General features: G+C 42.3%; 1 protein-coding gene across 6 annotated transcripts in view; it reads left to right on the forward strand.

Annotated features, from left to right (window-relative positions):
- The first annotated feature begins 2,498 nt into the window (after window positions 1-2,498).
- MAP3K3 (mitogen-activated protein kinase kinase kinase 3) overlaps window positions 2,499-27,361 on the forward strand; it is a 60,426-nt gene continuing 35,563 nt past the window's right edge. For 2 of the 6 annotated variants that reach the window (XM_045525959.1, XM_045525961.1), the window contains exons 1-4: window positions 2,499-2,848; window positions 12,220-12,341; window positions 14,279-14,371; window positions 22,555-22,595. In XM_045525959.1, the coding sequence (XP_045381915.1) occupies window positions 2,845-2,848; window positions 12,220-12,341; window positions 14,279-14,371; window positions 22,555-22,595 (260 nt within the window). In that variant the 5' untranslated portion in view covers window positions 2,499-2,844. Of the gene's footprint in view, window positions 2,849-12,219; window positions 12,342-12,479; window positions 12,482-14,278; window positions 14,372-22,554; window positions 22,596-26,777; window positions 26,857-27,361 lie in introns of those variants that run through there. The other 4 variants (XM_045525962.1, XM_045525963.1, XM_045525964.1 and 1 more) reach the window with 3 other exon arrangements.

The following is a 27,361-nucleotide window of genomic DNA, read 5'->3' on the forward strand; positions in this document are numbered from 1 at the left end:
AGAGGAAATAAAGAACTGTGGAGAAAAATGATGAGTTCAGTTCAGACCTGGAATTGGAGGTGTCTGTGGGATACCCAAAGGGTGATGCCTCTGGAGCTCAGAAGAAAGACCTCCCTGAGCTAGAAATACAGTTCAGATTCTGGAATCCTCAGCACATACGGTAACTGCAGTGTCGGAATATTTGAGATGGTTGGTTGAGGGACAGGCAATGGAAATGAAGCCCACAAGAAGGCAGTTGTAAGAAAGATAGAAGGTAAATCAGAAGGCTCCTTTCAGCTAAAGATTGATGCAGTTGTATTGCAGTTCTCTATGTGTGAGGCACCATTCTAAGTGCTGGTGATAGAGCAGTGAGCAGGACAGGATCCCTGTTCCTACACAGCTCATGTTTTTTGTAACGGGAGGAAAGCAAACAAATAAATGTATAATTTCAGGCACCATAAAGTAAAATAAGGCAAAATACAGGCATACAGAATGATGGAGGGGAGAAACGCCATTTTGGATGTGGTGGTTATGAATGACTTCTCTTAAGAGTTGACATTTGAGCAGAGACTTGAATAAAGTGCAGACATGGGAATATCTGAATATCCGGGGGAGAGTATTCCAGGTAGAACAAATGGCACATGCAAAAGTCCTGAGGTGAAAAGGCTTGGTATGTTCAAAGAATGGTAAGAAGGCCAGTGTGGCTGGAGGATAATGATGGAGGGAGAGAGTGGTAGAAGAGGTCCGAGAGCGTGGTGGGAGCCTTCTGTTGTGCCTGACAGGTCATGACAAAGAGTTGGGGTTTTATTCTGAGTGTTGGAGGGCTGAAAGCAGGGGAGTGGCGTGATCTGAATTACATTTTACAAGGATCACTCTGGTTGCTGTTGGAGAATCATTTATTGGGCTGCCACAGAGGAAACAGGGAGACCAGATAGGAGGCTAGGGCAATCATTCCAGAGAGAGAGGGTGGTGGCTTGGACTGGGGTAGTGGTGGTAAGAAGTGGTTGGATTCAGATACATTTTGAAATGAAAGCTGAAAAGACTTGCTGAATGTTTGGATATATAGGTGTTAGGGAGAGAGAAGAATCAAGGAAGACTCATCCTAGGTTTGTACAGTCCCTGACTTAGGATGGTTTGGAAGAGATACGCATTCAGTAGAAACCATACTTTGAGTACCCATACAACCATTCTATTCTTTAAGTACAGTATTCAGTAAATTACATGAGATACTCCTCTGTTGTATTCTTAGTTGACAGTTAAAAATGGCATCTAAGGAAGATTATTCTAGAGTCTGACATATTACACTGGAAGAGGGACCAGAAGAACGCCCACATTAGTTGTGGTGGACTTGGCATTTGAAGATCTGGGTGTATAAAGTGTTGAGCAATGTGGGGTTAGGGAAATTAATTATGGTCACGTTTTATTTTGGCATATCAAATACGATTGTTTTTGAACAATATTTAGTGGTACGGAAAAACACTTAAAATGTAAACACCACGGAACAACATAAAGACATTTTTGTCAAACATCTATATAGGTAGGAAATAGACACGATTATCTCTGGGGTGGGATTTTTAAATTTGCTTTTTTATACTTTTCTGCATTTTTCAATTTTTTTTACAAAAAGCTCGTGTTACTTTTATAACCAGAAAAAAGTTATTTTCTGAAAGAACCTCTGGAGGAACTTACAGATTTCCAAGGATCCACATTCCAGCACTACCTCAGCCTCTGGGGCCTGTGGAACCAAGACCGGAGGGTGTGGCCCTGGAGGTAGGAGACCCAAGGAAAGAGGGGCAGCGGCGTGGCCGCCCCTGCCTCCGGGCCAGCGCAGCGTCTGGGAAGCGCTCGGCGCCAGACCCTCCCCGCTCGTTAGGCGCCCCGTGCTGGGCACAGGGAGGACTAGGACGCCGGCACCGGGAACCGTCCAGACCGCGGGGGCCACCAAAAACCAGGAGGGCGGAAGGCCCGAGGGCCCCTCTAGCGGCCTTCTGCTAGCCCCAGCCCCAAAGTAGCCGGCGAGGAACGACGCCAGCCCGCGCGCCGGCCGAATCTTCAGTGACTGACGGGAGGTGGGAATGTGGGCGGAGCCTCACGACAGAGCCGTGATTGGAGCAACTGACGCCTCCCGGGGAGAGGATCGGGAGCGCCAGCTAGGGATGCGCGGGGGAGGGGCGGGGGGGGGGGTGCCCAGAGACCTCTACGTGATTGGCTAGCAGTGCAGGGAACCGGGCGCTGTCTCGATGATTGACAGCCCTCGGAAACTGTCTTGGCTTCGCCCATTGGCATCCTGCAAGAGTAGGCGGGATTGGTTCATCGTGTGGTGCTGATGATTAGCTGGCGGCTGAGAGTTAGGGTGTTGGGAGAGAGTCGGAGGGGGGACGAGGGGGCCGCCGACTCCCCGCTCGTTATTGGCTAGTGGAGTGAGTGGGGGGGGGGTGCAACGGTCCAGCGGCTGCCCGGGATTGGCGGGTGTTGGCGTGAGTGACAGAGTGGGGGGCGAGCTGCGAGACCAGCGGTTTGTTTTTCGGAGCGTTCCTGAGGTGGAGAACGGTGGCCGGACGGAGCGACTGCGGGGCTGAGCGACTGGCGGGCGGGCGGGCCGAGCGGGGCCGCCGAGGCCGGGCTGGGCCAAGCCCAGGAGCGCCGGGGATGTAGCGGGCCACCCTGCCCATGCCACAGCGCCCGGCCGCGGGCGGAGCCGCAGCCGGAGCCTGGGGAGGCGGCGGGGGCCCCGAGCGCAGCCCGCGCCCCCCGCGCGGAGCCAGGCCCGCTGCCGTCCCCGCCGCCCGGGCCCCCGGCATGCAGCCCCGGCTGCGGAGGTGACACTGCCGGGCTCGAGCCGCCGCCGCCGCCGCCATCGCCACCATGGGTGAGTGTCGCCACCGCCCCGGCCTGTGCCCGCGCTGCTTCGCGACGCCCCGCCCCAGGCTGAGGGGAGGAGGACCCTGGGCCGCCGCCTGACAGGCATGGACAGCCCGCCTGGCCTGGGGCTGCGGACCGCCGGCCGCTCGCCCGCCTCCCTCGCGGCGCCGCGGCCCAGGCGGGGGTTCTGGCTCTCCGGGCCCGCAGGGGCGGCTCGGCCGGCCGAACCCACTCGGCAGCCCGCCTTCCGGGCGGCGCGGCGGGCGCATCTCGAGAAAGCGGCGGCCGAACGGAGGGCCCGTGCTCGGCGGGGCAGCCCAGCTCTGGCCCGAGCGAGCCGGACCGCGAGCCCGAGGGAGGGGGAGCGAGAGCGCAGTGTGGGGCCCGGGCTGGAGGCTGGTGCAGGCCCAGCTGCTGTTGTGTCTTTTCCTTGATTTGCTTTTTTTTCCTGCCTGTGTCATTTCCTTCCCTTTGCTCACACAGGCCGGCCTGTGAGAGTTCCCGGGGCTTGCTCTGGAGCCCTGTGCGCGCCCCAGCGCAGGGGGGAGGGCGTGAGGGGATGGATCTCTGTTATCAACCTAGCGGTGGAGAAATGCGTGCAGCACGCAGATTGCTGGAGGTTAGGAATTGGTTGGGTGCTGCCACTTATAATTCTTATCTTACTTTTTGAAAAATCCGGTTTTACATCTATTATCTTGCGGTATCCCCGAAATTATGTAACTTTTGAAAGAAACATTTGCTACACAAAAGAATTTCTATGAAATCATTTCCTTGTTGTCAATATTTGCAATTTCTGCTGTGAAGATGTAATCTAAGAAAAGCTTTAATGTCTTACACACTCAGCATTTGAACTGAATTTTATTTCATAGCCTTTATGGTAATTTAACAAATGACCCCTGGACGAGATTAAGAAGCAAATAACATTTGAAATGGGCTTTGGTTCTCTTGTTGTCTGTGTGTGTGTGACAGGTGTGAGACACTGTTGTCCCGAATCGCAAGTTTTGCAAAAATATCTGGTGTTGTCCTGAATAATAAAGGGGTAAACTTCAGTGAAAGGGTCCTCTGCAGAGCCATTTGTTGCTTCTGTGAAGTGCCCCATGTGAAGAGGAAACATTAATGTTTGCCTTGCCCTATAGCAAGGTCAAGTCATTTTTGTAGGAAGTTAAGTGCATGCTGTATCACATTGGCCACATAATCTTTTGTGATCCATCTTTACACTCTGCTTTGAATTAATTGCCTTGTTCTATTTCATGCTGTCTCTCATACAGTATGCTAAGGGTTTGTTCATTTGCTGGGCTTACTGTTTCCTTGTACTTTATTTCAGAAGTGCTTACTCTTCTGGGGAAAGGTCTCCTATGAGAGTAGGCGTAAAAGGAACCCAGTAAGGCCTGGTATTTAGATATATAATTCAACAAATCTTTATTGAACATTTACTGTAAATGGGGCACGGAATTATTCTTGTCTTCCCCAGGATCAGATATTTATCTTGTATGTTATAGAATTTGAATCAATCTTTGATTTATGAACCTATATTGTGATAGTCTTTCTAATAAGTCTTTTCTTTTGTCCTGTGGGAGCAGCCTTAAGTCCCAAAGGGGATTGTGAAAAACTTTAAGGTGTGCAGACCACCCACTTCCCACATGACTGCTAAACCAGTTGGAGTGCCCAGATATATTAGCTACATCTCATTATCTAATGTGAAAATGGATGTGAGCCTGTTTTCACATTTCAAGACATTTTCAGTAAGTGTGTGACTATATGGAGAGCCCAGTGATGGGGAGGAAAGGTACTATATAGGTAGGATCCAAAGCCCCAAAGAAAAAAGGGCCAGGAACTCAGTATCTTCTCATTTGTTCCCGTGTCAGTTTTACATGAAGAAACTGAGGCTGTATATTAGGCAAGCTTGTTTAAGAACCACTGCCCTGTCTTTCTTCAGCACTCCCGTTTCCCCATACAATTCTTTCCCTCTTTTATTTTATTTATTTTTTTCTTTGGTAGATGAACTTGACACACTATTAGAGCTAATACTGAATTCTCCTAGACACCTGATTCTTTAATTTGCTTTGTATAGGGCTCAGTGAGGATATATGTACACACCCTTTCTCTCTTAAATACGAGTTTCCATTTTGGTGATGTAAAACATAAAAATTCAAATTCCCAGTTTAGTTAGTTTTTTTAGTTGCTGTAGTTCTAAATAAACTCAAGGGGTTGATAAGAGAGAAACATAGACTTCTTAATATTTTAGTTATACTTGTTAAACTCCAGCCCAGTGAGGAAAAGACCAAAACTAATTTGAGTCGCTGCCCCGCAGGTTCTTTGGTTAACAGTCATATTTTCCTTAGCTGTTCTAAGCCCTAGACTAAAGCTTGTTTGACAACTTGGGTTAATAAAAATAGGTCAGTTTTTATATTGGCTGTTAGCTCCAGTAAATTTCTAGTGGAAACTATACTTATCCCTGTAAATAATAGGAAAAAAAATTTTTTTTGGCTTTGACACTATGTGGCTTTAAAAAAATCTGGATTCACTGGTCATTTTTCCTTGGTCACACCAGAATTCTCTCCCAGTTTTAGTAAGTGTAATGGCAAATGCTGTTAATAGTATCTGAGACTAATTCGTTAGTATTATTTGGTCTTTTTATAAATGTACTCACAAACTTAGTGTGATATATTACTAAAATATGTAACAATTTGGAAATGTTACAGGAAAATGTAGTGAACTGAATATAGGATTACAGATGGTCTGGTTCTGGTTTGAGGTTAGAATCATCGTGACTTATAGCAGACACTTGTGTCTCTAGGATTCCAAGGGTGTTGGGAGCTCCCTGTTAGACTAGTTTCAATTCACTATAGGTAGAATCTGACCACCTCTGTAGACTCTGAATAGTTAGCAATTTTGATTTGATTGAAACTTGGATCACAATTTATTAATCAACATGGCTATGTCATGATTATATTTCTGACATTTAAAAAATGACAATTGGATTTTAAAACTGAATTTTAGGCATTTATAAAAAGTAAATATATGTCCAAGTAAGCATTACTTAGGGGACTACACAGAGGATAAGATGCTGTTTTTCTGGTTCTGTGTAAGCTATCCATTTATTCTTTATCCATTTGTCAGATACCTCCTATGTGCCAGACATAGTATTAAGCCTTATACCTGCATTATCCTGTCCTCAAGAAGTTACAGTTAGTTAAGGTGAACCAGAAACATGTAAACAAATAAGTGCAAAAGCATGTAAAGGTACTGAGGAGGGAGAGATCAATTCTGTAGTTTTGGTGTTGGCACATATAATTCTATAGGATCCAGTCCTTTGGGCTAATTTCATCAAACGTTAAATATAGGCCAGGTGTGATGGCTCACGCCTGTAATCTTAGCACTCTGGGAGACCTAGGCAGGAGGATTGCTTGAGCTCAGGAGTTCGAGACCAGCCTGAGCAAGAGCAACACCCCATATCTATGAAAAACAGAAAAATTAGCCAGGTGTCTGTTGTCCCAGCTACTTGGGAGGCTGAGGCAGGAGGATCCCTTGAGCCCAGGAGTTTGAGGTTGCTGTGAGCTACAGTGTTGCCACTGTGCTCTACTCAGGGCTACAGAACAAAACTCTGTCTCTAAAAAATAAAAATAAAATAAAATATCCCTAGAGTTTGAACACCTATATTGATTCTTATGAGGAAGTGATGGCTTACTTTGTAATATGTATTTTAAAATTTTGACCCATCAATTAATATTGAATGTCTCTTATATCCTAGGAGCAAAAAAATAAATGCCAGGATTTAATTTTGCTATCTCGCAAAGGTTCATTCATGCTTTTGAAGGAGAAAAGTTTCTTATGAATTGGGGATTGGGCTTTATTTCATATACTTATTGTAAAATGATGTTTGCCCCGGGTATGGACAGGGTGGAGGGAGTGAAAGTATGTGAAATGTCATGAAGTGGAAGATAGTAAATTCTGACTCAGGGACACTGAAGCCTGAGCTCTCCTGAGTGAGCAGTTCAATCAGACGATCTGGCAGAGCCAGATAGAGCATTGGCAAGATGAAGAAATAACATCATTGGTTAAGTGAAAACAAAGATAAAAAAATTACTTTAGGGATTGTATACATGGAAAAGAGAGCGTGTGTGGCATAGTAAACAGACATCATGCAGGACAACACTGTTTATTGGAGAACATGGTGCTTTTGGCAACTTTTCTGGGTTTTTAGCCAAGGGACCTCATAAGTGGGAATTGCCTTAAAACTTTCCTTTTGGATAGAGGTAATAGCTCAGTATGGAAGAGTGGCTTCCTGCTGGAGCTAGAGGAGTGTGTTGCCTGGCAGCCTCCATACCACAGGTCAGGGTATTAGGAGAAGGAAAAACACATGTCAGAGAGGAATTACAGATACCTGTCTACTTAAAACTGTTTAAGAGCTTCCACTTTTAAACCCTGAACTCTAATCCTTGTTTCATAGATGCCTTCTTTTCTACTTTCCATGAATACTCCTCACCTTCCTAGATTTTTAAACTGTTAGTCTCTAGAATTAACTGCTTTCTCTTGGTGCTTCTTCAGGTAGTTTCTAAGTGTGTCAGACCACCCCCATCCTCAGGAAATCTTTCCAAGGTTATAGCACGGTATTACTCTTCCCTCAACTTGTTCACATGTAAAGTTCACAAATAAATTGTTGATTTCTACTACTTCTAATTTTCTTTTAATCTCCAACTTCTTGATTCCCTTTAAAATTTTGTTTCTGCCTCTGCCACTCTACTGGACATTTCTGGCCTATGCCTGCTACTACCCTTCTTTGGTCTTGGCTTCAGTGGCCACTCTTGTGTTTTCCAATCCTCTCAAAGCCTTCCTTGCCAGCTTCCCTTCTTCCTACTCTACTCGATCTGGATTACTCACTGAGGAACAGTCCCTGACCCTCCTTTCTTCCTCTGTATCCCTTGTTTACTCTTCATGTCCTTTTTCCTCCTGGGTTCATTTTCTAAGCTCTCTGGCATAGCTGGAACAGCTTGCTTTTCTTGAAGAATCTTTATTCTGTTAATAATTGTATAAAATCATCTATATAACCTCTTACTATTTGTATTTTTAAAAATTTATTTTTTTTCATTCATTTCTCCCTGCATAGAAAGCTAAAGGTAGAATTGAAAAAATATTTTTATGTATTTGTCTCTATACTCTGGTTTGTATATTGTCTATAATTCAGTCTTTTTTATAACCTTTTGTGTGTTGTTTATCTTTTTATCCCTAGAGTTTGAACACCTTGAAATGTCTTTTAAAACTTTCTGGCCGGGTACAGTGGCTCATGCCTGTAATCCTAGCACTCTGGGAGGCCGAGGTGGGCAGATCGTTTGAGCTCAGGAGTTCAAGACCAGCCTGAGCAAGAGTGAGACCCTGTCTCTACTAAAAAAAAAATAGAAAGAAATTAGCTGGACAACTAAAAATATATAGAAAAAATTAGCCAGGCATGGTGGCGCATGCCTGTAGTCCCAGCTACTTGGGAGGCTGAGGCAGGAGGATTGCTTGAGCCCAGGAGTTTGGGGTTGCTGTGAGCTAGGCTGACTCCACAGCATTCTAGCCCAGGTGACAGAGCAGGACTCTGCCTCAAAAAAAAAAAGCAAAAAAAATAAAAACCAACAAACTTTCTAATGTATAATATGTGATAAGTGTTCAATAAATGGTTATTGTTAATGATTAATGAAAATTTGGAATGAAATTAAGTATCAGGGCACATTAAATGGCCTCCAGTCTTTTTCCATTGACCTTTTCCCATTAATAATAATAGCCAGCATTTTTTTTTAGCATTACTGTTAGGTACCTTGAGAAATAATTTGTAAGTTTTCTTTTGCTTTTAACTGTCCTAGTAGCTCTATGAAATAATACTTTCATTATCTCCATTTTACAGATGAGGAAAATGAGTTTTAGGGAGAATAAGTAATTTGGTCAAGGCCTCCTTATGCCCAAATTTTTCTGACTCCAATGTTCATATTCTTGACTGCTGTACTTTTAAGAAAGCTGTAATTTGTTTTTAAAAACTTTGTTTTTGTTTTCTTTAAGGAATGCCACATTGAGGGAGTGCTGATAATTCTGCTAAAATCTCAGTCCATACCACAGGAATAACTGTGGCTGCCAAGTGTTTGTAGTGATGTCACTTTTGGGGGGAAGAGAAAAAAAACTCAATCTAGGAAGAAATGCCTAAAAGAGCCACTTGATTTACTTCCTGTCTTTATCCATGTCCTCAATTTGAAGTATCAATTGAAGAACCCATCTGCCTCTGGTAATGTGTTTGACTTTGACACAAAATCAGAATCTATACCCTGCTCTCCTTGTGTCAGTTGTCCCAGATTTCAGGTAATAGTGCCAACTATTCCTCTAGTGCAGCGGTCCCCAACCTTTTTGGCACCAGGAACTGGTTTCATGGAAGACAGTTTTTCCACAGACCGGGGGTGGGGTGGGTAGGGATGGTTTCAGGATGATTCAAGCATATTACATTTATTGTGTACTTTATTTCTATTATTATTACATTGTAATATATAATGAAATAATTATACAACTCATCATAATGCAGAATCAATGGGAGCCTTGAGCTTGTTTTCCTGCAACTAGACAGTCCCATCTGGTGGTGATGGGAGACAGTGATTTATTATGGTCTCTGTACAGTCACACCTCTCTGCTAATGATAATCTGTATTTGCAGCCACTCTCAAGTGCTGGCATCACCACCTCAGTTTCACCTCAGATCATCAGGCATTAGATTCTCATAAGCAGTGCGCAACCTAGATCCCTCGCATGTGCAGTTTACAGTAGAGTTCGCTCTCCTGTGAGAATCTAATGCTGCCACGGATCTGACAGGAGGAAGAGTTCAGGTGGTGGTGCCCGTGGTGGGAAGCAGCTGTAAATACAGATGAAGCTTTGCTGGGTTGACTGCTCACCTCCTGCTCTGTGGCCTGGTTCCTAACAGGCCACAGCCCAGTACCGGTCCACAGCCCAAGGGTTGGGGACTGCAGCTCTAGTGTGTTCTCAGTGCTGGAACTACCAAACAAGTTTATTCATTAAGTAATGCCAGGAATTGGTTAGCTTCCTGGAAATAGAATTTATCAACCTGATAACCCAGCTCTTATAATAGCATCATAGCATCATCTTATACAGAATTAGAAATCATTTCTTCAGTCATATTTGTGGATCTGACCTGAAAAGCATGCATGTGTGTGTTCACATCTGTCTTGATTCACTATGTGAGTTGAGACAACTGAAATTTTCAATTCTTAGTGTGCTTAATGTTGATAATGAAAACTCCATGCATTCTGCTCTTAGGAATACTGTTGGTAGTGGGGGGATGTGAGGGGGAGAATAAAAAAAAGAAATATTGTTGGATGTTCCTCAGAAAACACCTACCTACCTAGTAGTCATAATCCTCCTTATATTGATCCCAATTTATTGTTACAGTTGGCTCTATTAATTGTATATATATTATATTTAGTAGTATATAAGTCAATTTAATATATAAACCTATATATAATACATAAGCCAATCTTCCTAGCTTAGATGTTATGCTCTAGTTTTTATTTATTTATTTATTATTATTTTTTAATGTACAGCAAAATATGCTCCGGTTTTTAAACCTTGGTTGAGGCTAAAAAAACAAAACCCAAAACCAAGCAAGTTCCCTTTTTTTAAGGCAGCTATGGAGAAATTGCTAGAAGATATAAAATAATTGATGGGATTTATGTGTTTTAATTTTGACAAATGTCTTTTTGTAGATACCCACTTCCTCCTCATTCCTTATCCACTTTACTACATGCTCTCAGTACTACAGCTATGTCACTCTTATCCAAAACACGTACTTTGTATGTGTTTTGAAGTGGAATCATATGGGAAGCTACTCTTATGTTTTTCCTGCAAGTTTTAAATCTAATTTTACTTTTCTGAACAAGCAAAAACCTCTTTATAGGCACCTTTGTCCTTCCTTTCCTGCACCTCCCAGGGTGCATTAGGGCACTCGAAGCAGATTTGTTCTAGGAATAGGAGAGAGACAAATAATGTGGAAGAAGAGACTAGAGCAATTTGACTTCCTATACTTCATGCTGTTCTTGGGGCCAGGTGTGGTGGCTCACGCCTGTAATCCCAGCCCTTTGGGAGGTCGAGGTGGGGAGGATTTCTTGAGGCCAGGACTTCAAGACCAGCCTGAGCAAGAGCGAGACCCTATCTCTACAAAAAATAGAAAAATTAGCCAGGCATGGTAGTGTGTGCCTATAGTCCCAGCTACTTGGGAGGCTGAGGCAGGAGGATCACTTGAGCTGAGTTGAGGTTACAGTGAGCTATTATGATGATGCCACTGCACTCTAGCTGGGGCGACAGAGTGATACTCTGTCTCAAAAAAAAAATTCGAGACTTCATGCTGTTCTTTACTTTCCATGGGGTGTGATTAGAGAATATTTCCAAGGGACAAAGATAAAGGGCAGAAGATAGGCACTCTCTTTGGGTGGAATTTTTTGTAATTCTTTTAAGGTGTGTTCCAAGTCCTCGGTGACTCACTTGTCACCAAAGCACGTGTAACAGCTCATCCCTCATGTTCACTTCCAGATCAACAGATTTATTTATTTTCAACCTGCAAGTGCTGTTTGAGTGAACAAAGGTTTCTTGAAGGACCTGGGAGAATTTTGTAAAGCATGGAATTGGGCTGGTTTGGGTTCTGGGTTTTGGTCAGTTGTCTTCAGGGCGTGAGAAGTCTAGCACTCTATGCTATTTCAAGAAAAGGAGATTAAAAGTAATGCCAGTAATGTAGAGACAATGTGTTGCTTGGTCAGTTAGGGAAGAAAAACAATAGAAGTGCCCTTTGACTTCCCTGTGGGAAGCAGAAGGCCTATAAACTTGTAAAGAGTTTGGGGGAGCATTTAAAGCCTAGGCTTGTAAAACGACTTCTGTTCAAAGCAGCTACCTGAGGTCCTTTGTTTGGTACTTTTTAAAATTTGCTCTCCCACATATGGTGCTTAATAAACCTAGGACTGACTCTGTGCTATAGTCAGTTCTCTGTGGATTCATCTTTTCATTCAATACCCTACCACACCGTGCTGTGTTGTTTTTCACCCCAACTTTTCATCTATTTTTCCTGGTTGAGCATCTCTGGCACTGGATGAATTGCTGTTAAAGTGCCTCCCTTCCTGGCAATGAATTGGTGAATATTGCTGCCAGAAACGTGATTGGTGGGCTGTTAAGAATCCATTAAAATTCAAATCGCCACAGTGTGACCTTTTGGGAAGCATCAGCTGCATGTGATTTAAGTTACTGGGTTTGTCATTTTACCTGGGCAGAGCTCCCTGAGTATAGTCATATAATTTGTGAAAGTGCTTTACTGGTCTATATTTAAATATCTTAGTCCATATGCTCTCATTTGTTGCAGACGAGCAGGAGGCCCTGAACTCGATCATGAAGGATCTGGTGGCCCTCCAGATGAGCCGACGTGCCCCAGTGCCTGGATATGAGACCATGAAGAACAAGGACACGGGTCACCCAAATAGGCAGGTATGTGTGGCCCTGACAGAGCTTAACTAGATTTGTTGGGAAGGGGTTTTCAAATGGGAAGTATGGCTGGGCATGGTGGCTCACGCCTGTAATACTAGCGCTCTGAGGAGCTGAGGCAGGTGGATTGCTTGAGCTCAGAAGTTTGAGACCAGTCTGAGCAAGGGCGAGACCCTGTCTCTACTAAAAAAAAGAAAAATTAGCCAGGCATTGTGGCTCACACCTACTCAGGAGGCTGAGGCAGGAGGATACTTGAGCCTGGGAGTTGGAGCTTGTAGTGAGCTACCATGACACCACTGCATTCTTGCCCAGGGTGACAGAGAAAGACTCTGTCTCCACAAAAAAAAAAAAGAAAAAAAGAAAAGAAGAAAAGAAGCTCAAATGGGAAAATATGAAAAGCCAAGGATACTTTAATACCAGGCTTGAATTATGTTGGTACCTTCTAGTCTGTTAAATGGTAAGTGACATATACTTATCAAGTGCGGGTCCATGATCTGGAATCCCAAAGCCTTGTGCCTAGAGTTTCTTCTGTGCAGAATAAGAATAATTCCTTCACTTGTTATGGGGGCAGTATTGATATGATTTTTTTCCCTTTACTGATTATTTTGCAAATATTCAGATTCATGATCCCTAACTCATGTTTTTAGCTACCTTATAATATATGCCCAGGAAAAATTTAGTAATTTGGTATTACCTTATGTAAGATATAATTAGGAAGGGAAATTTATTTATGAAAGTGTCACATAGTATATAAACGCAACAATGAGTGATTTTGTTGTTATTGTTTATAGTTGTTATCCCTTATTACTCAGGTAGTTGAGAGTGCTTGTTTTATTGAGAATTATATGCTTCTTTAGGGGAATATTTCCTGTTTTTGTTAACATTTAAATTTGTATGCCATTGAGAGTCTTTTCGCCTCTACTACCACTCTACTGCCTCCCTGTCTCCTGGGTACTTTGGCCTACAAAGAGGAATGATGGAGAGCTTTTCTACCTAGTGGGTGTCCAGTGCTATATCGGCTGGCCATATTGGGCATGTTTGAAAATTTGTCCATGACATTCTCCCTTGTGGTTCTCTGTATTATCAGCTAACCTCCTCTCTCATTTGCACCTTGACTAATTCTTCAGAAGTACCCTTGGTTCCTAGAAATAGTATAAGGCCCTAGAACTTTTTCTGACTGAGGTCTACTAGATAGAGCTTTCCAGAGTATTTCCTGCCTTTAGGAATACTAGGGACCCTAGGGGAAGAGGAGTCCTTTTGTTTCATGTTGTAACAGAAGGTTACAGCATGCTGCTCTTATTAGAAAGCTGCCCTTATTGTTGTGGTTACCTTACAGAATGGGGGGAATAATAGATTAGGGACCATTCTCGTACTATTTTCATACCTCGTTATTCTTTTGTGTGTGTGTGTGTGTGTGTGTGTGTGTGTGTCTCCCTTGTAACTCATTTGTATTCAAAGCCACTTTTGGAAGGAATGTTTTACCAGAAGTGAGTCCCCTCCCCCAGGCTTGAGCCTAATGACCTCACTTTCCTTCCTGTCTTCCTATGTGGAGTGTGCTTGCTAATGTTGCTCCAGTTAGCTGATCTTTCTCCAACTGGACTATTAGCATGGATATCAGTTAGTGGGTGAAAGGGGAAGCTTTCTTGCATTGGCCCAGGAGGGGTGGAGTGGTCCCTGATAGCTCCTTGAAGGAGGGTTCCCTTTTAGGAATTCTTCTGCTTAGAGCCTAAAAGCTATCATAAGAGAAGTTCTTTTTACAGTGCCTGCTGTTGTGTTATTGGAGTAAAGTCAGTGGTTATGAGGTAGAAGGCTATTTGTTAGGAAATAATCTTAACAAGAAGTACTGGCTCTTTAGACTCACAATTTACCTGAATATTGTCAAACTTTTTCTATTGCATGGAGGATACAAATTATTAACCTCAGTTTTTTTGTTTTTAAAGAAAAAAAACAACAGCAGCAGCTCAGCCCTTCTGAACAGCCCCACAGTAACAACAAGCTCATGTGCAGGGGCCAGTGAGAAAAAGAAATTTTTGGTAAGGACCCAAATTACCCATTAAAGCTGAAATGTACTTTTAAATCTGCTACCCATGCTGCAGGGGTGGAATTCATTTCCCAGACGAGTTGTTTCAGTGGATTTGTAGGGAGCTCTGTTTACTCATGACCTGTGTTCTGTGCCTCTAGTCAGTCACCATTTCTTACAACAATATTATTCATCAGCAGCTCTATCAGTGCTGTCCAATAAACTTTGTGTGGTCACAGACGTGTTCTATATCTGTACTGTCCGATGTGGTAGCCACTAGCCAGCCACATGTGGAACAGAATTTTAAATTTCATTTAATTTTAATTAATATGAATAGCCACATGTGGCTAGTGGCTGTTGTGTTGAACAGCATAACTCTGTGTACTATGTGAGGGACTGTTGATTTATTGCGCAAGAGATTAAGTATATACTTGAAGATATGTAGAGATTCAGTGGCACATTCATTCTTTTCCCACAGGTCATGAGTTTCTATGCATTGTGATAAGCTCATCAATAGGAATCCTATCTAAGATTCTATTCTAGGAGGAATGTGAAGCTATGGAACTGGCATGGCTATTTAGAAATTGAAGTTCTAAGCCTTATGCTAATATTGGGTAAAAGGGCAATGGAAATTTCAAGATAGCTTTTCCCCTTAATGAAGTCAAGATTGTAGAATGGTCTCTCCTGGGAAGTGTAGCAGATGTTCAGCTTCTGACCAGGGGAGCTATTCTTCAGCAAAATTCTGAAAGCAGAAAGAGGGAGAAAGTCTCAGCAAATACATTTCTAGGAAAGAAGGGGTGAGATGGACCTGTGGGGAAGATGTGGAGGAGAGATGTTTACAACTCAATGCGATGAAAAGAGCCTGGTGATGTTAATAATCCGTTAACATAGGGCTTTACAATTTACAGAGTGAATTCACGTTTATTATTATTATTCTTGTTTTTGTTAGCTTAGGCCTTGGATAGGATGAAACGGTTTCCTTCGTTACCAGTTCTTCTGCCAGAAAGTCCATGCTTAGGAGGAGAGAGGAATTAAAGATCAAAACCTAATTTAAATTGTGAAGAGATACCAAATTGGGGTAAGAAATGTCAAATTGAGCTAAAGATTCAAATTACAGAGTCCCAGTTAAAAGAAACTAAGTATTTTGGCTAGCAGGAAAGGTTGTTTATTCAAGGGTGGAATGGTGCTGGCAGAGGCAAACAGAGTTTCAGTGTGAGAATGGCAATGCTGGCCACAGGCAGAGTTGAGATTGGCACAGCCTCATGGGGTTCAACCTTGGCAAAGCAAGGAAAGTCAGAGAAGCTGTGGGTTCATTGATAGAATTGTTTGGGGGCTGAGGCTTGGAAGAACTGGAAAATCTAATTTAATATCTCTGCTTGGCAGAACTTTAGACATCCTTTTCCCTAAGTAAATAAGCTTGGTAACTAATTGAAAAAGAGATTGCATTTGAGAACCAATAAGCATTCTGAGCAGCTATGGAAGTACATGGACACTGAGGTGATCAGCTAAACTATTAATATTTGCTAAGAGGTAGGGTCCGTGTTCTCTGTATGTACTTTGGGTCTCTGGAAGCCTATAGTATAAGCATGGTTAGAGGTGACTGAAAGTTTCTAAATGTGTGGCACATCCTAGATGTGGCTGGTTTTGCAGGCATGATGTGTAACATCCCTTTAGCAGTCATCAACTCACAGTGCTTTATCAATGGGTGCCAGCTCACTGTGGGTCTGACAGCTTAGTGTACAGAGCACTTGCCTAAGAGTCATAGAGTTGTTAATCATCTATTAACATAGGATTTTACAATTCATAGAATACTTTCAACAACAGTTAACATCAGCAACTCTAATACTTTAAGGTTCACACAGCTTTTGCAGAAGCCTATTGAGCAGAGCCAGGAAGCAAACCCAGGTCTTCTGACTCCTAGTCATAGTAATCTTACCATGTGTAAGTCATATAACCTTTCTGAATTCAGTTTTTCCATCTGAAATATAGATGTAATACTTTACCTCTTAAGATTATTGTAAGATCATAGGTATATTTTGTGTATTGTAAAACAGATGTATAAATGTAAAGTTGTAGTGATTATATTACTTCTATTATGTTCTGGCACTGCAGGTATGCACTTTGGAGAAAGCTTCTAACCAGAATTATGCATAATGTTGTAGAACTAAAAGAGTTAAAGTTTTTCTACTTTTATTGGATTATCATTATCATTACTGTCTATCTGATGATCCTTTGCAAACCTCTGAAGCTAGCCTAATGTCTGAAACTCCTGGCGGAGGAAGAATAGACTCCTTATTTCCATGGATTCCTGTTTCTCTTAGATACTTGTGGAGAGTCTGGAGTCTGGATCTGACCCTCCAGATATTCACTAGTGGGTGCTTCAGAGTGGAAAAGCCGCTTTCTTCATGGCAAGCACAAGCAGGGCCTTGGCTATCAGTTCTAAAGGAAGAGAATTCCAGAAGCTGTTCTCCCAGCAGGGTCAGTGATTGAGCAGACTGTCTTTTGCTTTTACTGTGATAGACCTGGCTCTTGAGGACTTCCCTTCTCTTTCAAGGGTTCTTGATAAGATTGGCTGGCCAGTGTGAAAATAAGATACAAAGCAACACATAAGCCTGGCATTATATTTTGTAAGAAGATTGCTTTATAGTCATCTCTTCCACTGATCTCTTACAACTTTCCTGAGTCATGCTTACAAATGAAATTTTAATTTTTGTCGCACTTTTCCTTTTCTTTCATTTATTTATTATCTTTGGCAAAATGAGGACTCTAGTTCCAAGGATGTGGGGAGCCATCCAAGGTATATAGCAAATACAAGGAGAGGGAGCAATACAGAATCAGAGGGAGGGAAAGAAGGATGACAGCTAACTGAGGGCTTTGCCAGGTCAAATTAGTTCACAAACCTTTGTTTAATAACCACTGATAATTTCAGATTCTTGAAAGCCCTCTTTGGTTACATGTTCTACTATTGAGTCCAGACTTTAAGAAGGTCATTCTTGCTTAAATTTGGTGTTATTGTCAGTTACTCCTATTACTCCTGCTGAGTTCCTGAATCTTTAGCTCAGCCTGGAGGCCTGTACTGTCCTTCTCCTGAGCATAGCTCTCAGTATTCCTCTCACCAGATAGCTTGTGGTGGACAGGGGACTTGAACCTGCCTAGACCTGAATTTTTGTACTGGAACATTTTTCTCAGCAGCTGTGGCACCTCTCTGTTCAGTGCAACCTGTGCCTATAGTCAAGTTTCTTAGACACACAAAAGAAACGTATGTCATGTTCCCTGTACCCCAGGAATCATGCAGTCTTACTAGGAAATAAAAAATACATGAAAAACAGAAACAAAGTAGGATGTGACTGTGCCTAAATGGGTGAGTGTTGTGGGAAGCCAGGAAAGTGAAAGATGAGCTTGGGCCAAAGATGTTACGGAGTCATTTCAGGTGGAAAAGCACTTGAACTAGGCCGTGAAGGATGCATAAAAGTTTAGTTAGGTGGAAAGGAGAAAGGGTAGTGCTCTGGGTCAGGAAACAGAATGATTAAAGGCCCAGGGGAAGGAGTGAATATGGCATATTTCAGAAAAATTGGATGAGCATTGATCATGGCTGGAGAGTGGGGTTCCTGTGGGGAACACTGTGAGATGATTAGGTAAAGTGATTGAGCCTAAATCCTAGAGAGCTTCGAATGACAGAGAATTTAGACTTTATTCCAAGGTCATGGATATCACTGATTACTTTATGAATAAGGAAAGGACCTGGTGAAAAAGGTGGTTAAGATGGTTGGGACTATATAGGAGCGTACAGTGGGTTGGAAGGAGGGCTTCCAGAGGTGGATTTAGGAATCCATGAGCAAGGGGGAAGGGTCTTAATGATGGTGATGTCAGGGAGAATGGGAAGCAGAATCTCCATTGGAGGACTTTGAAGGGAGAATTGGAACTTGCTGTCTGGCTGTGAATGGGGAAAGGAAAGAAATAATCAAGGATAACTCAGAGATTTGAGTCTGTGTAGCCAAGAGTGCAGCAGTACCAATGTTAGAAATAGTGAGAATGAGCCGGGTGCAGTGGTATGTGCCTCTAGTCCCAGCTACTCAGGAGGCTGAGGCAGGAGGATCGCTTGAACCCAGAAGTTCAAATTTGTAGTGCCCAGTGATTGTGCCTGTGAATAGCCACTGTACTCCATCCTGGGCAACATAGAGAGATCCCATCTCTTAAAAAAAAAAGACAGTAATAGTTGAGAAGGGAGACTAGTTTAAGAGGTTGTGATGTAAACACATATGGTGAAGTTGAGTTTGAGATTACAGTGGAAAAAGACTCTATGAGTGTGTGAGGTGTATGTGAGCGAGTGTGTGTATGTGTGTGTATGTTTTAGGTCCACAATCCCTTAACCGGAATTCTGAAATGCAAACAGTACTGCAAACTAAAAGATTTTTGTTTTCTTGGGGTTTTTTTTTTAGTTTTTAGTTTCTGGGTTTAAAACAAATTTTTTTTTTTAATTTGCAGCAAACATTTGGCAACCAAACCTGGCCTGAACAGACATAGGGGTACTTATAGTCTTTCTTTATTCCACTTAATGTGACTATTCATACTTTGCATTGCAAAAATTAGGATAGCTTGGATAAATAGCTTGTACTATGTTAACAAATAAACCCTAAATCTTGGTGACTTAATACAGTATGTCCAGTATGAGGATGGGAAGGCCAGTGTTCCCCACAGTGACTTAGCAACCTGGATTGAAAGAGATGCCAGTATTGTAGGACATGTGACTTCCATGGAAGACAGTATAGAGCTCAATTCTGTTCCCAGCTCTTAGTCAAAACTAGGCACAAAACCCCAAAGTAACTTTGAAATGCAGAGAAGTCTAGGAAATATTTGTGGGCATTCTGCCTCTACCACAGGTGTGCTGCCCCAGACTGTGCCCCCGGCCAGGGAGGTGTCACGTGCTATACAGAACATGTACCCTACTACCTTTCTAAATCCAAAGTGTGCATTCTGAAGCACTTTTGGCCCAAGGATTTTAGCTAAAGGATAATGGACCTGTATTATCATTTATTGAGCACTTATATATCAGGTACTGTTCTAATTGCTTCACCCAATTATATCATTTAATTCTTTCAATAACTCCATGAGACAGGTACTGTCATCATTCTCACTTTACAGAAGAGGAAACCAAGTCATAGAGAGGTTAAATAACAAATTCAAGGTCACACAGCTAGGAAGATGTACAGCCAGGATTTGAAGCAGGCAGTTTGACTCTAGTGCTACATTCTTAACAACTACATATCTGCCTCAAGTATGTGAGAGGCAGATGAAGCTTTGCTTGTAAAATTGGGGCTAGACAGAGAGATTTGGGAATCTTGTACTTAAGGTCCACTGAGAAGGTGTGGCAGGGGGAGGGGAGAGGGAGAAAGCCCGAAGCCAAAAGTCCAAATGTTGAGGAATGGTCACATGTTGGGGGGAGGGGTGGGAGAGGGCATGAAGAGGAGGAACCAGCAAAGAAGTGGAAGTGGTTAGAGTGGTGGCAGGTTCCCTGGGCTGGGATGGAATCATAGAAGTTGGAGGAAGCTTCACCAGTGTGAAATGCCTCAGAGAGGTCAAGGAGAATGGTTAGCCGGAAGGAATTGAATCAAGTTATCTTTATCTGAACTTCCCTTATCCATGACTTATTATGGTCAGCCTGATGGGGAAACTCAGATTTAGGAACTCGGCAGATTTAGGCACACTGTGTGGTACATGGAAGCCAGTCAGGGGCCTGCATCCTGCTCTGGAAAGGCTGTCATGGCATCAGAGAAGACATCTTTGTTTAGGCTACTTACTCAGTCATTGGCTTGGTTAATCTTGAATAGGAGCGATTTGCGGTTTGGGGTAAAAGTTTAATTCCCTTTCTGACTAAATTGATGTATAGTGCTCAGCTTATGGCCCATCAAGAAATAAATGTAGGCTGGGTGCAGTGGCTCACACCTGTAATCCTAGCACTTTGGGAGGCTGAGGCAGGAGGATCGCTTGAGCTCAGGGCGAGAGCAAGACCCTGTCTCTATTAAAAATAGAACAAGTAGCTGTGTGCAGTAGGCTCTCCCCTCCCCCACCCAAAAAAAGAAAAGAAAGAAATATAGTTCCTTCAATCCCATAAATGGACTGAGGAGGTTCCTTCATAGGTTTATCTAAATATAATGTGTGGTGTGCACCTGTAGCTCTAGCTACTCGGGAAGCTGAGGCAGGAGGATCCTTTGAGTCCAGGAGATCGAGGCTGCAGTGAGTTGTGATCACACCACTGCACTCCAGCCTGGGTGACAGAGTGAGACCCCATCTCAAATAAATAAGTAGATACATATATACATACATACACACACACACACATACCCACCCACCCAGTTTAAGAATTAGGGCCATTATTGTGGTTTTTTACTGCAATTTAAAAAAATGAAAATTAGATAAAAATCAACAGAGGCTGAGCACGGTGACTCAAGCCTGTAATCCTAGCACTTTGAGAGGCCAAGGTGGAAGGATCACTTGAGGCCAGGAGTTTGAGACCATCCTGAGCAAGAGTGAGACCCTGTCTCTACAAAAACTAGAAAAATTAGTTGGGTGTGGCAGCACGCACCTGTAGTCCCAGCTACTTGGGAGACTGAGGCAGAAGGATCTCTTGAGCCAGGAGTAAGAGGTTGCAGTGAGCTATGATTGGGCCGCTACACTCCAGCCTGGGTAACAGATCGAGACCCTGTCTCCAAAAAAAAAAAAAGATTTGGATTCTCTTACTAAATGTTTTTGGAAAATGTAGTTTTTTTTAAATAAAAATGTATTTATGTTAACATGTAATGATTTTTAGTTTAAATGAATAAAATAAATGCAAATTTTCTCAGTTTTAATTTCTAATATGGTAAATATCAACAGAATAATCCACATAAACAAAAACTCTTCATAGTCTTCAAAAATTTTTAGAGTGTAAATTAGAACCACTGTTCCAAGTCAGTGGACTAGAAGAGAATTTTAGCTCCCTATTCCCTTGGGAAAAGGGAGTCCTTTAGGTACTCACACTACCTTTCAAACTCTCTCCCTTTTTTGTCATTATCTCTGCTTGCTATGTGTTCCTCATCTTCAGATAAGAGTATCTGAAGCCCTCTTCTTTCTTCCAAGCTACAGTCTATTAATTTATCTTTCTCAGTATAATTTTTGTTTATTGACTATGAACTCTTTCTCTCCTTCATCTCAATTATTTGCTGGTTTCCTGACAGTTGTACTTTTCTTTTCCTCTACACCTGTTCTGTTCTTCTGTAATATCTCTTTCCTTTTCCTGTCATTTTTTAACTCCCTCAAGTTACTTGCCCTTTTGCAATATTTCTTCCTCCTTACTTTGTTCTTTGTCTTTTTAGCACTTCTGCTTCCTCTTATTTTTGGTATTTACACTCAACTCTGTTCTTCATTCATTCACTTAACAAATTAAGCACATATAATATGCCATCCCCTTTGCTGGGCACTGGAGATATAGAAACAAGATAGACCTGATCTCTGCCCTCCTGCAGTGTATAGGCCACTCATGACGGTCTTTGTGGAAAAACTGGGGACAGTGTATAATGCAATTTGTCCAGAGTCCTACTTTACCCCCACTGGGGTAACCTTGGGAAGATTGTGGGAAATCAATGATAGTAGTAGCAATAGCAGCAGCAGCAGCAGAAGCAAAAACCAACTGTATGTCTACTGTGTCAGGTGTTTACTTACATTATCTTGTTTAGCTCTCACAGGACTCTGCAAGGTATGTTTAGCTTCACTCTATGGATGGAAAAACTGAGACTCATAGAGGATAAGTAACTTGCCTGTGGTCATATAGCTAGAAAATATTGGCAGCAAGATTTTCTTTTTCTCTTAAAGTCATATTAGCCAAGAAGGAAAGGTATTCTGGTCAGGAGGTGATGTAGTGGGAGAAACTCCAGAGCCAGCTATAGAAATAGAGTGTATGAAGCTAGAAACAACATGCCAAAGCGTAGCAGCTGAACTGGGGCAGCCACCTAGGGATCTTGTCCCAAGAGCTTTGTTGCCTGTGAGGTTGGAACTGGAAGTTGTATCTCATTGGAATGCCTGTCTGGGTAGAGAAACTGGACAAGGAGCTATCAGGAATGTTTGCCTAGTGTTGCTAAAGGACTACCCAAGGCTTACCTGGGAATGGCAGGAGTAACATGCCAGAGAATCCTCTAACCTGTCTATCATTCCTTTTGGCAGAGTGACGTCAGAATCAAGTTTGAGCACAGCGGGGAGAGGCGGTAAGTCTGCCTTCTGATCAGTAGTTGTGTTCATGTGTGCCAAAGTTCTCAAAAAGCATTGAGGTCATGGAAGCCATTCCCTCGTCATGATCCTTGTGGGGCCACTGGCTGGGTAATGGAGTGGGCTGGGCATAAAGGGGGAAGTTTCACCTTTGTCTTGGCCTACCAATTGAACCTTGTTTCTGGTCTTAGAAGTGGAAGCTATTTCAACTGCTAATGTTTTACCATTCTGCTCTATTTCACTACCGTGAGGTCTGCCATTTTGCTAGGAAGTGAGGATTCCAGCTCTGCCTGGAGTCATAGTTTCTAGACACACTGACGCTGTGCCACCTGTGGGCATTAGAGGGAGGGCAGGATTCTCCTGTGATGTGGTGCCATTCGTATCCCCAGTAAAGTAGCCCTGGCTTTGTTGACATCAGGGGCCAGGTTGATGAATTGGAAGTTTCTTCATGATGTCTGTAGGTCATGGGAAGTTGTACCAAGTCCATCAGTTGTGAAAGATTTTAGATCTTTTAAGGACATAGAAAGAGAGTTTTTCAGTCTATATTCTGAATCTTACCTCATTAGGGAAGTGAAAATAATGTTACAAAACTCTTCTATCCTTCTCTCCATTGTCAGTATTTTAGTTATTATTTTCGGTGGTAATCCAAGGTAGAAGTTCTCAGTAGAGAAAACTGTGACCCTACTTAATTTCTCAAGTTATTTAAAGAAAAACATTTAAACAGCATACAGAACTCTGGCCATGGTATATTTGGGACCCTGTGTATGTGTGCATGTGCAGCACATGTGCACATAATGTGCCTTTTTTTTTTTTTTTTGTGAGACAGAGTCTTACTGTCTGGGCTAGAGTGCTAGCTCACAGCAACCTCAAACTCCTGGGCTCAAGCAATCCTCCTGCCTCAGCCTCCCAAGTAGCTGGGACTACAGGCATGCGCCACCATGCCCAGCTAATTTTTTCTATGTATTTTTAGTTGTCCAGCTAATTTCTTTCTATTTTTAGTAGAGATGGGATCTCACTCTTGCTCAGGCTGATCTTGAACTCCTGACCTCGAGCTATCCTCCCACCTTTGCCTCCCAGAGTGCTAGGATTGCAGGCGTGAGCCACCGCACCTGGCCATAATGTGCCTTTTAATAATTATTGCACGCTCTTTGCCTTTCTCTCCATTGATATAGCCCTCCTTTTTCCTTTGCTTTGAGCATTTGGAGAGGGTAAGAGCATACCCATGAGGATAAGGTGTTCCTACTTTTAGGAGTCTCACCACAGGACCTTAGTACCTCTAAACTCTTAGTTCTGGTAGCACTCTGTAGTTAGCACCTTTCAGCCCACTTTGAAGCTAGCTCCAGAGAAGATCTATGGCTACTGTTCTTTCTTAAAAAGATACATTCACAAGCCTACAAGGTTGTCAGAGGCTGCCTAGTGGAAACATTGTGGAAAGTGTGGTCTGCAGAGTCAGAGTCCTGCTGCTTCCATGTGGGTTCTAGGGCTGTTCCAGGTCTGGAGGGAGGAAGGTCTTCTGAGCTCTGTCTCCAGCTGCTTGTGTCATGCCAGTAGCAGGGAAGTTAAATTGTCACTTCATTGTTGCTGCTTTTCACACTTTCTGACCTGATTGGGTTTTGGAAAGGTGGCCAACCTCAGAGCAGCAGAGAGTTTTCAGAAGTAGATATGAAATCAAAAGCTCAATTGTGTTGGAGCCTAATTATGCAGTTACACTCTCCTGAATTCCCTGTTCCCAAAGTGGTATGCAGTTACAGTGAGTGGACTTACACTGAGAAAGAGTATGTGTTTGGTTTTAGAGAAGCTGCCAAATTGAAACCACAAATATTTAAGGTGGTCAGGCAGGAATGGCCTTCTGAAGCCCTGAGCAGCAGAATGTTGGTATCAAGGTTTTGAAAACTGTGTATTCTCTTTTCATGGAGCTGTTTTCAGGAGCCACGGCATTTTACTGTTTGTGTACTATATGTGGAATTGAAGGCTTTATAAAGTTGATATAGGGAAGCCCACAGAGTTAGTACTCTGTGTCAGACAGCTCTAGTTTCTTGTATTTCATGCCTTAGGATTTTGTAGAGAATGTTATTTTGGGCTTTCTTTACTTTTTACAGGGAATGTGGGTAGTGTCTTTCTAAACATAGGCCCTTATAGAATTATAATTTACAGAAAAGAGGAAAGAAGTAGTGACTTTGCCCATTCGTCTGTGACAGGTATCCCTTCTGGTGGACTGACATTCCCCTTTGCTTTGAAAGGGTGGGGACCAGTCCCCTGACCCTCCTCCTTCTTAGCCCCAGGAGTGCAGAGAAGGAGGATTGTAGATTAGGATCTCCTTCCATTTGAAAACCTTAATAGCAGGACACTGATGGGAGTGGTTGTCATGGGTGTTAGACCTTTCTTTGAAGCACTTGCCTAAAAAATGCCTGTTATTCATTGTGATGGCAGCAGCTTAGATCTTACCTAACCTGGAAGTCCTGGTCTGTGATGTTGACCAGACAGACTTTCAGACTTTCAGGCTGTTTTTGTGGGTTTGGCCTGGGTCAATGTGAGGCCAAATGCAGGAGAATTTAGTAGTGTGCTGGGGACATCTGAGTGGACTTCTGGTGTTTTATCCAGAAAGGTTGACCCCTTTTGTACTGTTGCTGAGGCCCTGAAAAAGGGGGTATGGTTTGCTATTAGGAATTAATGGAAAGCCATTCCCTCAAAAGGCTCCAGAGGCTGGGCATTGTGGCCCATGCCTGTAGTCCTAGCTACCTGGGATGCAGAGCCAGGAAGATCGCTTGAGCCCAGGAGTTCAAGACTGCAGTGAGCTGTGATTGCACCACTGTACTCCAGCCTGTGCAATAGAGTGAGACCCTGTCTCAAAAAAAAAAAAAGAGAGAGAGAGAGAGAAAGACTCCAGAAAACATCCCCATCTGGGTATGTAGATAATGCATCTAGATAGTACTTAACAATATCACTGCTTGGGACAGTTGATTTGGGAGAAAAAAGGGTTATAGTATGAATGGATTTCCTAGTAGAGACAAACTACTATAGTTGGCAATATAGTTTCCCAAAATGGAAGGTGGTGATGGATAAAAGAAAAATCACAGAGAAATTATCTTCCTGAGATGTTAGGCTTTGCATGAAAGACAGATTATGGTTTATAGTAAGTAATATTCTATTAACATTATCCAGTAGAACTTTCTACTATAATGGAAACGTTCTGTGTCTGCTGCCCAATATAGTAGCCACTAGCCACGTGTGGCTAGTGAGCACTGGAAATGTGGTTAGTGAGATTTGAGGAACCAATTTTTAATTTAATTTAATTAATTTAAATAGCCACATGTGGCCAGTGGCTGCCATATTGAATAGTGAAGTTCTAGATGATGAAGGCTTTTGTACTGCTCACTGACTCAAGCCAAACTGACACAGAAGAACATTAAAGAAATTATCTGGTCAAATTTTATTAAGATCCCCTGTTCCTGTGGCTTTTTGCTTCTTCCTCTGGTTATACCACTTCCCACTCTAGGGGAGCAGGGAAGATGTGAAAGAACCACACTCTTCTTCCTCTCAGCATGGAGGAGGACAAGAAATAACAGGCCCATGGGTGAGTCCTACTAGTCTGATTTCATCTTGTCTAGGTATACTAAGAGATGAAAGTTATTTTAATATGCATTTTCCTAATAACATTGAACATCTCATGTTTATTAGCCATTCATAACTCTTCTGTGACTTTTCTCATCTTTTGCCTATTTTTCTGTTAGGTTGTTTGTCTTTTGCTTTTTAATGTTTTGCAAGTATTTTCTCCAAGTTCAATTTTGTTTTTTAACTTTGTTTATGATTCATTTTGTTATAAGAAGTTTAAATTTTTGTTGTCAAGTCTGTCTTCTTCCAAAAGGAAGAAGAATTCTTCCTGTCTGTCTTCTGTATTTTACGTTATGCTTAGGAAGACCTTCCCTATTCCCAAGATTTTTTTCAATCCAATATTGTCTTATATAAATGTGCATGTGTGTATGTGTGAGTTTCTTTTTGATGTTTTGTCTCTTTGCTTATTTTTGTTTTGATCATTTGATTTCCAGAGTATTGTGTTGAACCCACATGAAATTGCTGCTTTTGTACATCAAAAATGGTTGACCATCAACAGTTCAACCTAATACATTCATTAAAACTTTTTATTATGAAAATTTCAAGCACACACTAAAGTAGACAGAGGATTATACTGAACCCCAGCTTCGACATTATCAACATTTTGCCAATCTTGTTTCGTCTATCCCCACTTTTTAATTTTCTGGGGTATGTAATAAATCATATTTTAATACTTCTTTGGATAAGTTCTTACTCTACCTTATATTTATAAAAATTGTTCTTTAAACTGACCTAATGAGTTTCTCCAGAAGAGCTTCAATATCAATACTACTTAAATGTGTCACTGGTTAAGGAAACCGATCAAGCACATCACCAACTTAAGGGGAATTTGTGTGACTCTGTAATAAGAAATCTTAATTCTGGAGATAATCAGTATTGAGATTCCTGTGGTATTTCAAAAATGAACAATGGAAAAGACCTTTCAAGTCCTGGAGTTGAGTACCTTAGGAGTTGAGACCATGTTTTTAGGACTGTTCTAGTCTTTAGGTTTTCTACCTTGTTTCTTAATGAAAGTATTTGGAACATAGTTTTCAGATCCAGTGGCCTGCTATGATACTGTCATTGGCAGAAAGGTCTAAGTTGAAGTGGTAGAATAAATGGTTGGGTTTGAGCAATGGTTGTGGGTACTGTTGTCAAACCTGAGAGATGCTCA

The sequence above is a fragment of the Lemur catta genome, chromosome 15 (genome assembly GCF_020740605.2).
Source record: "Lemur catta isolate mLemCat1 chromosome 15, mLemCat1.pri, whole genome shotgun sequence".
NCBI classification, from domain to species: Eukaryota; Metazoa; Chordata; class Mammalia; order Primates; family Lemuridae; genus Lemur; species Lemur catta.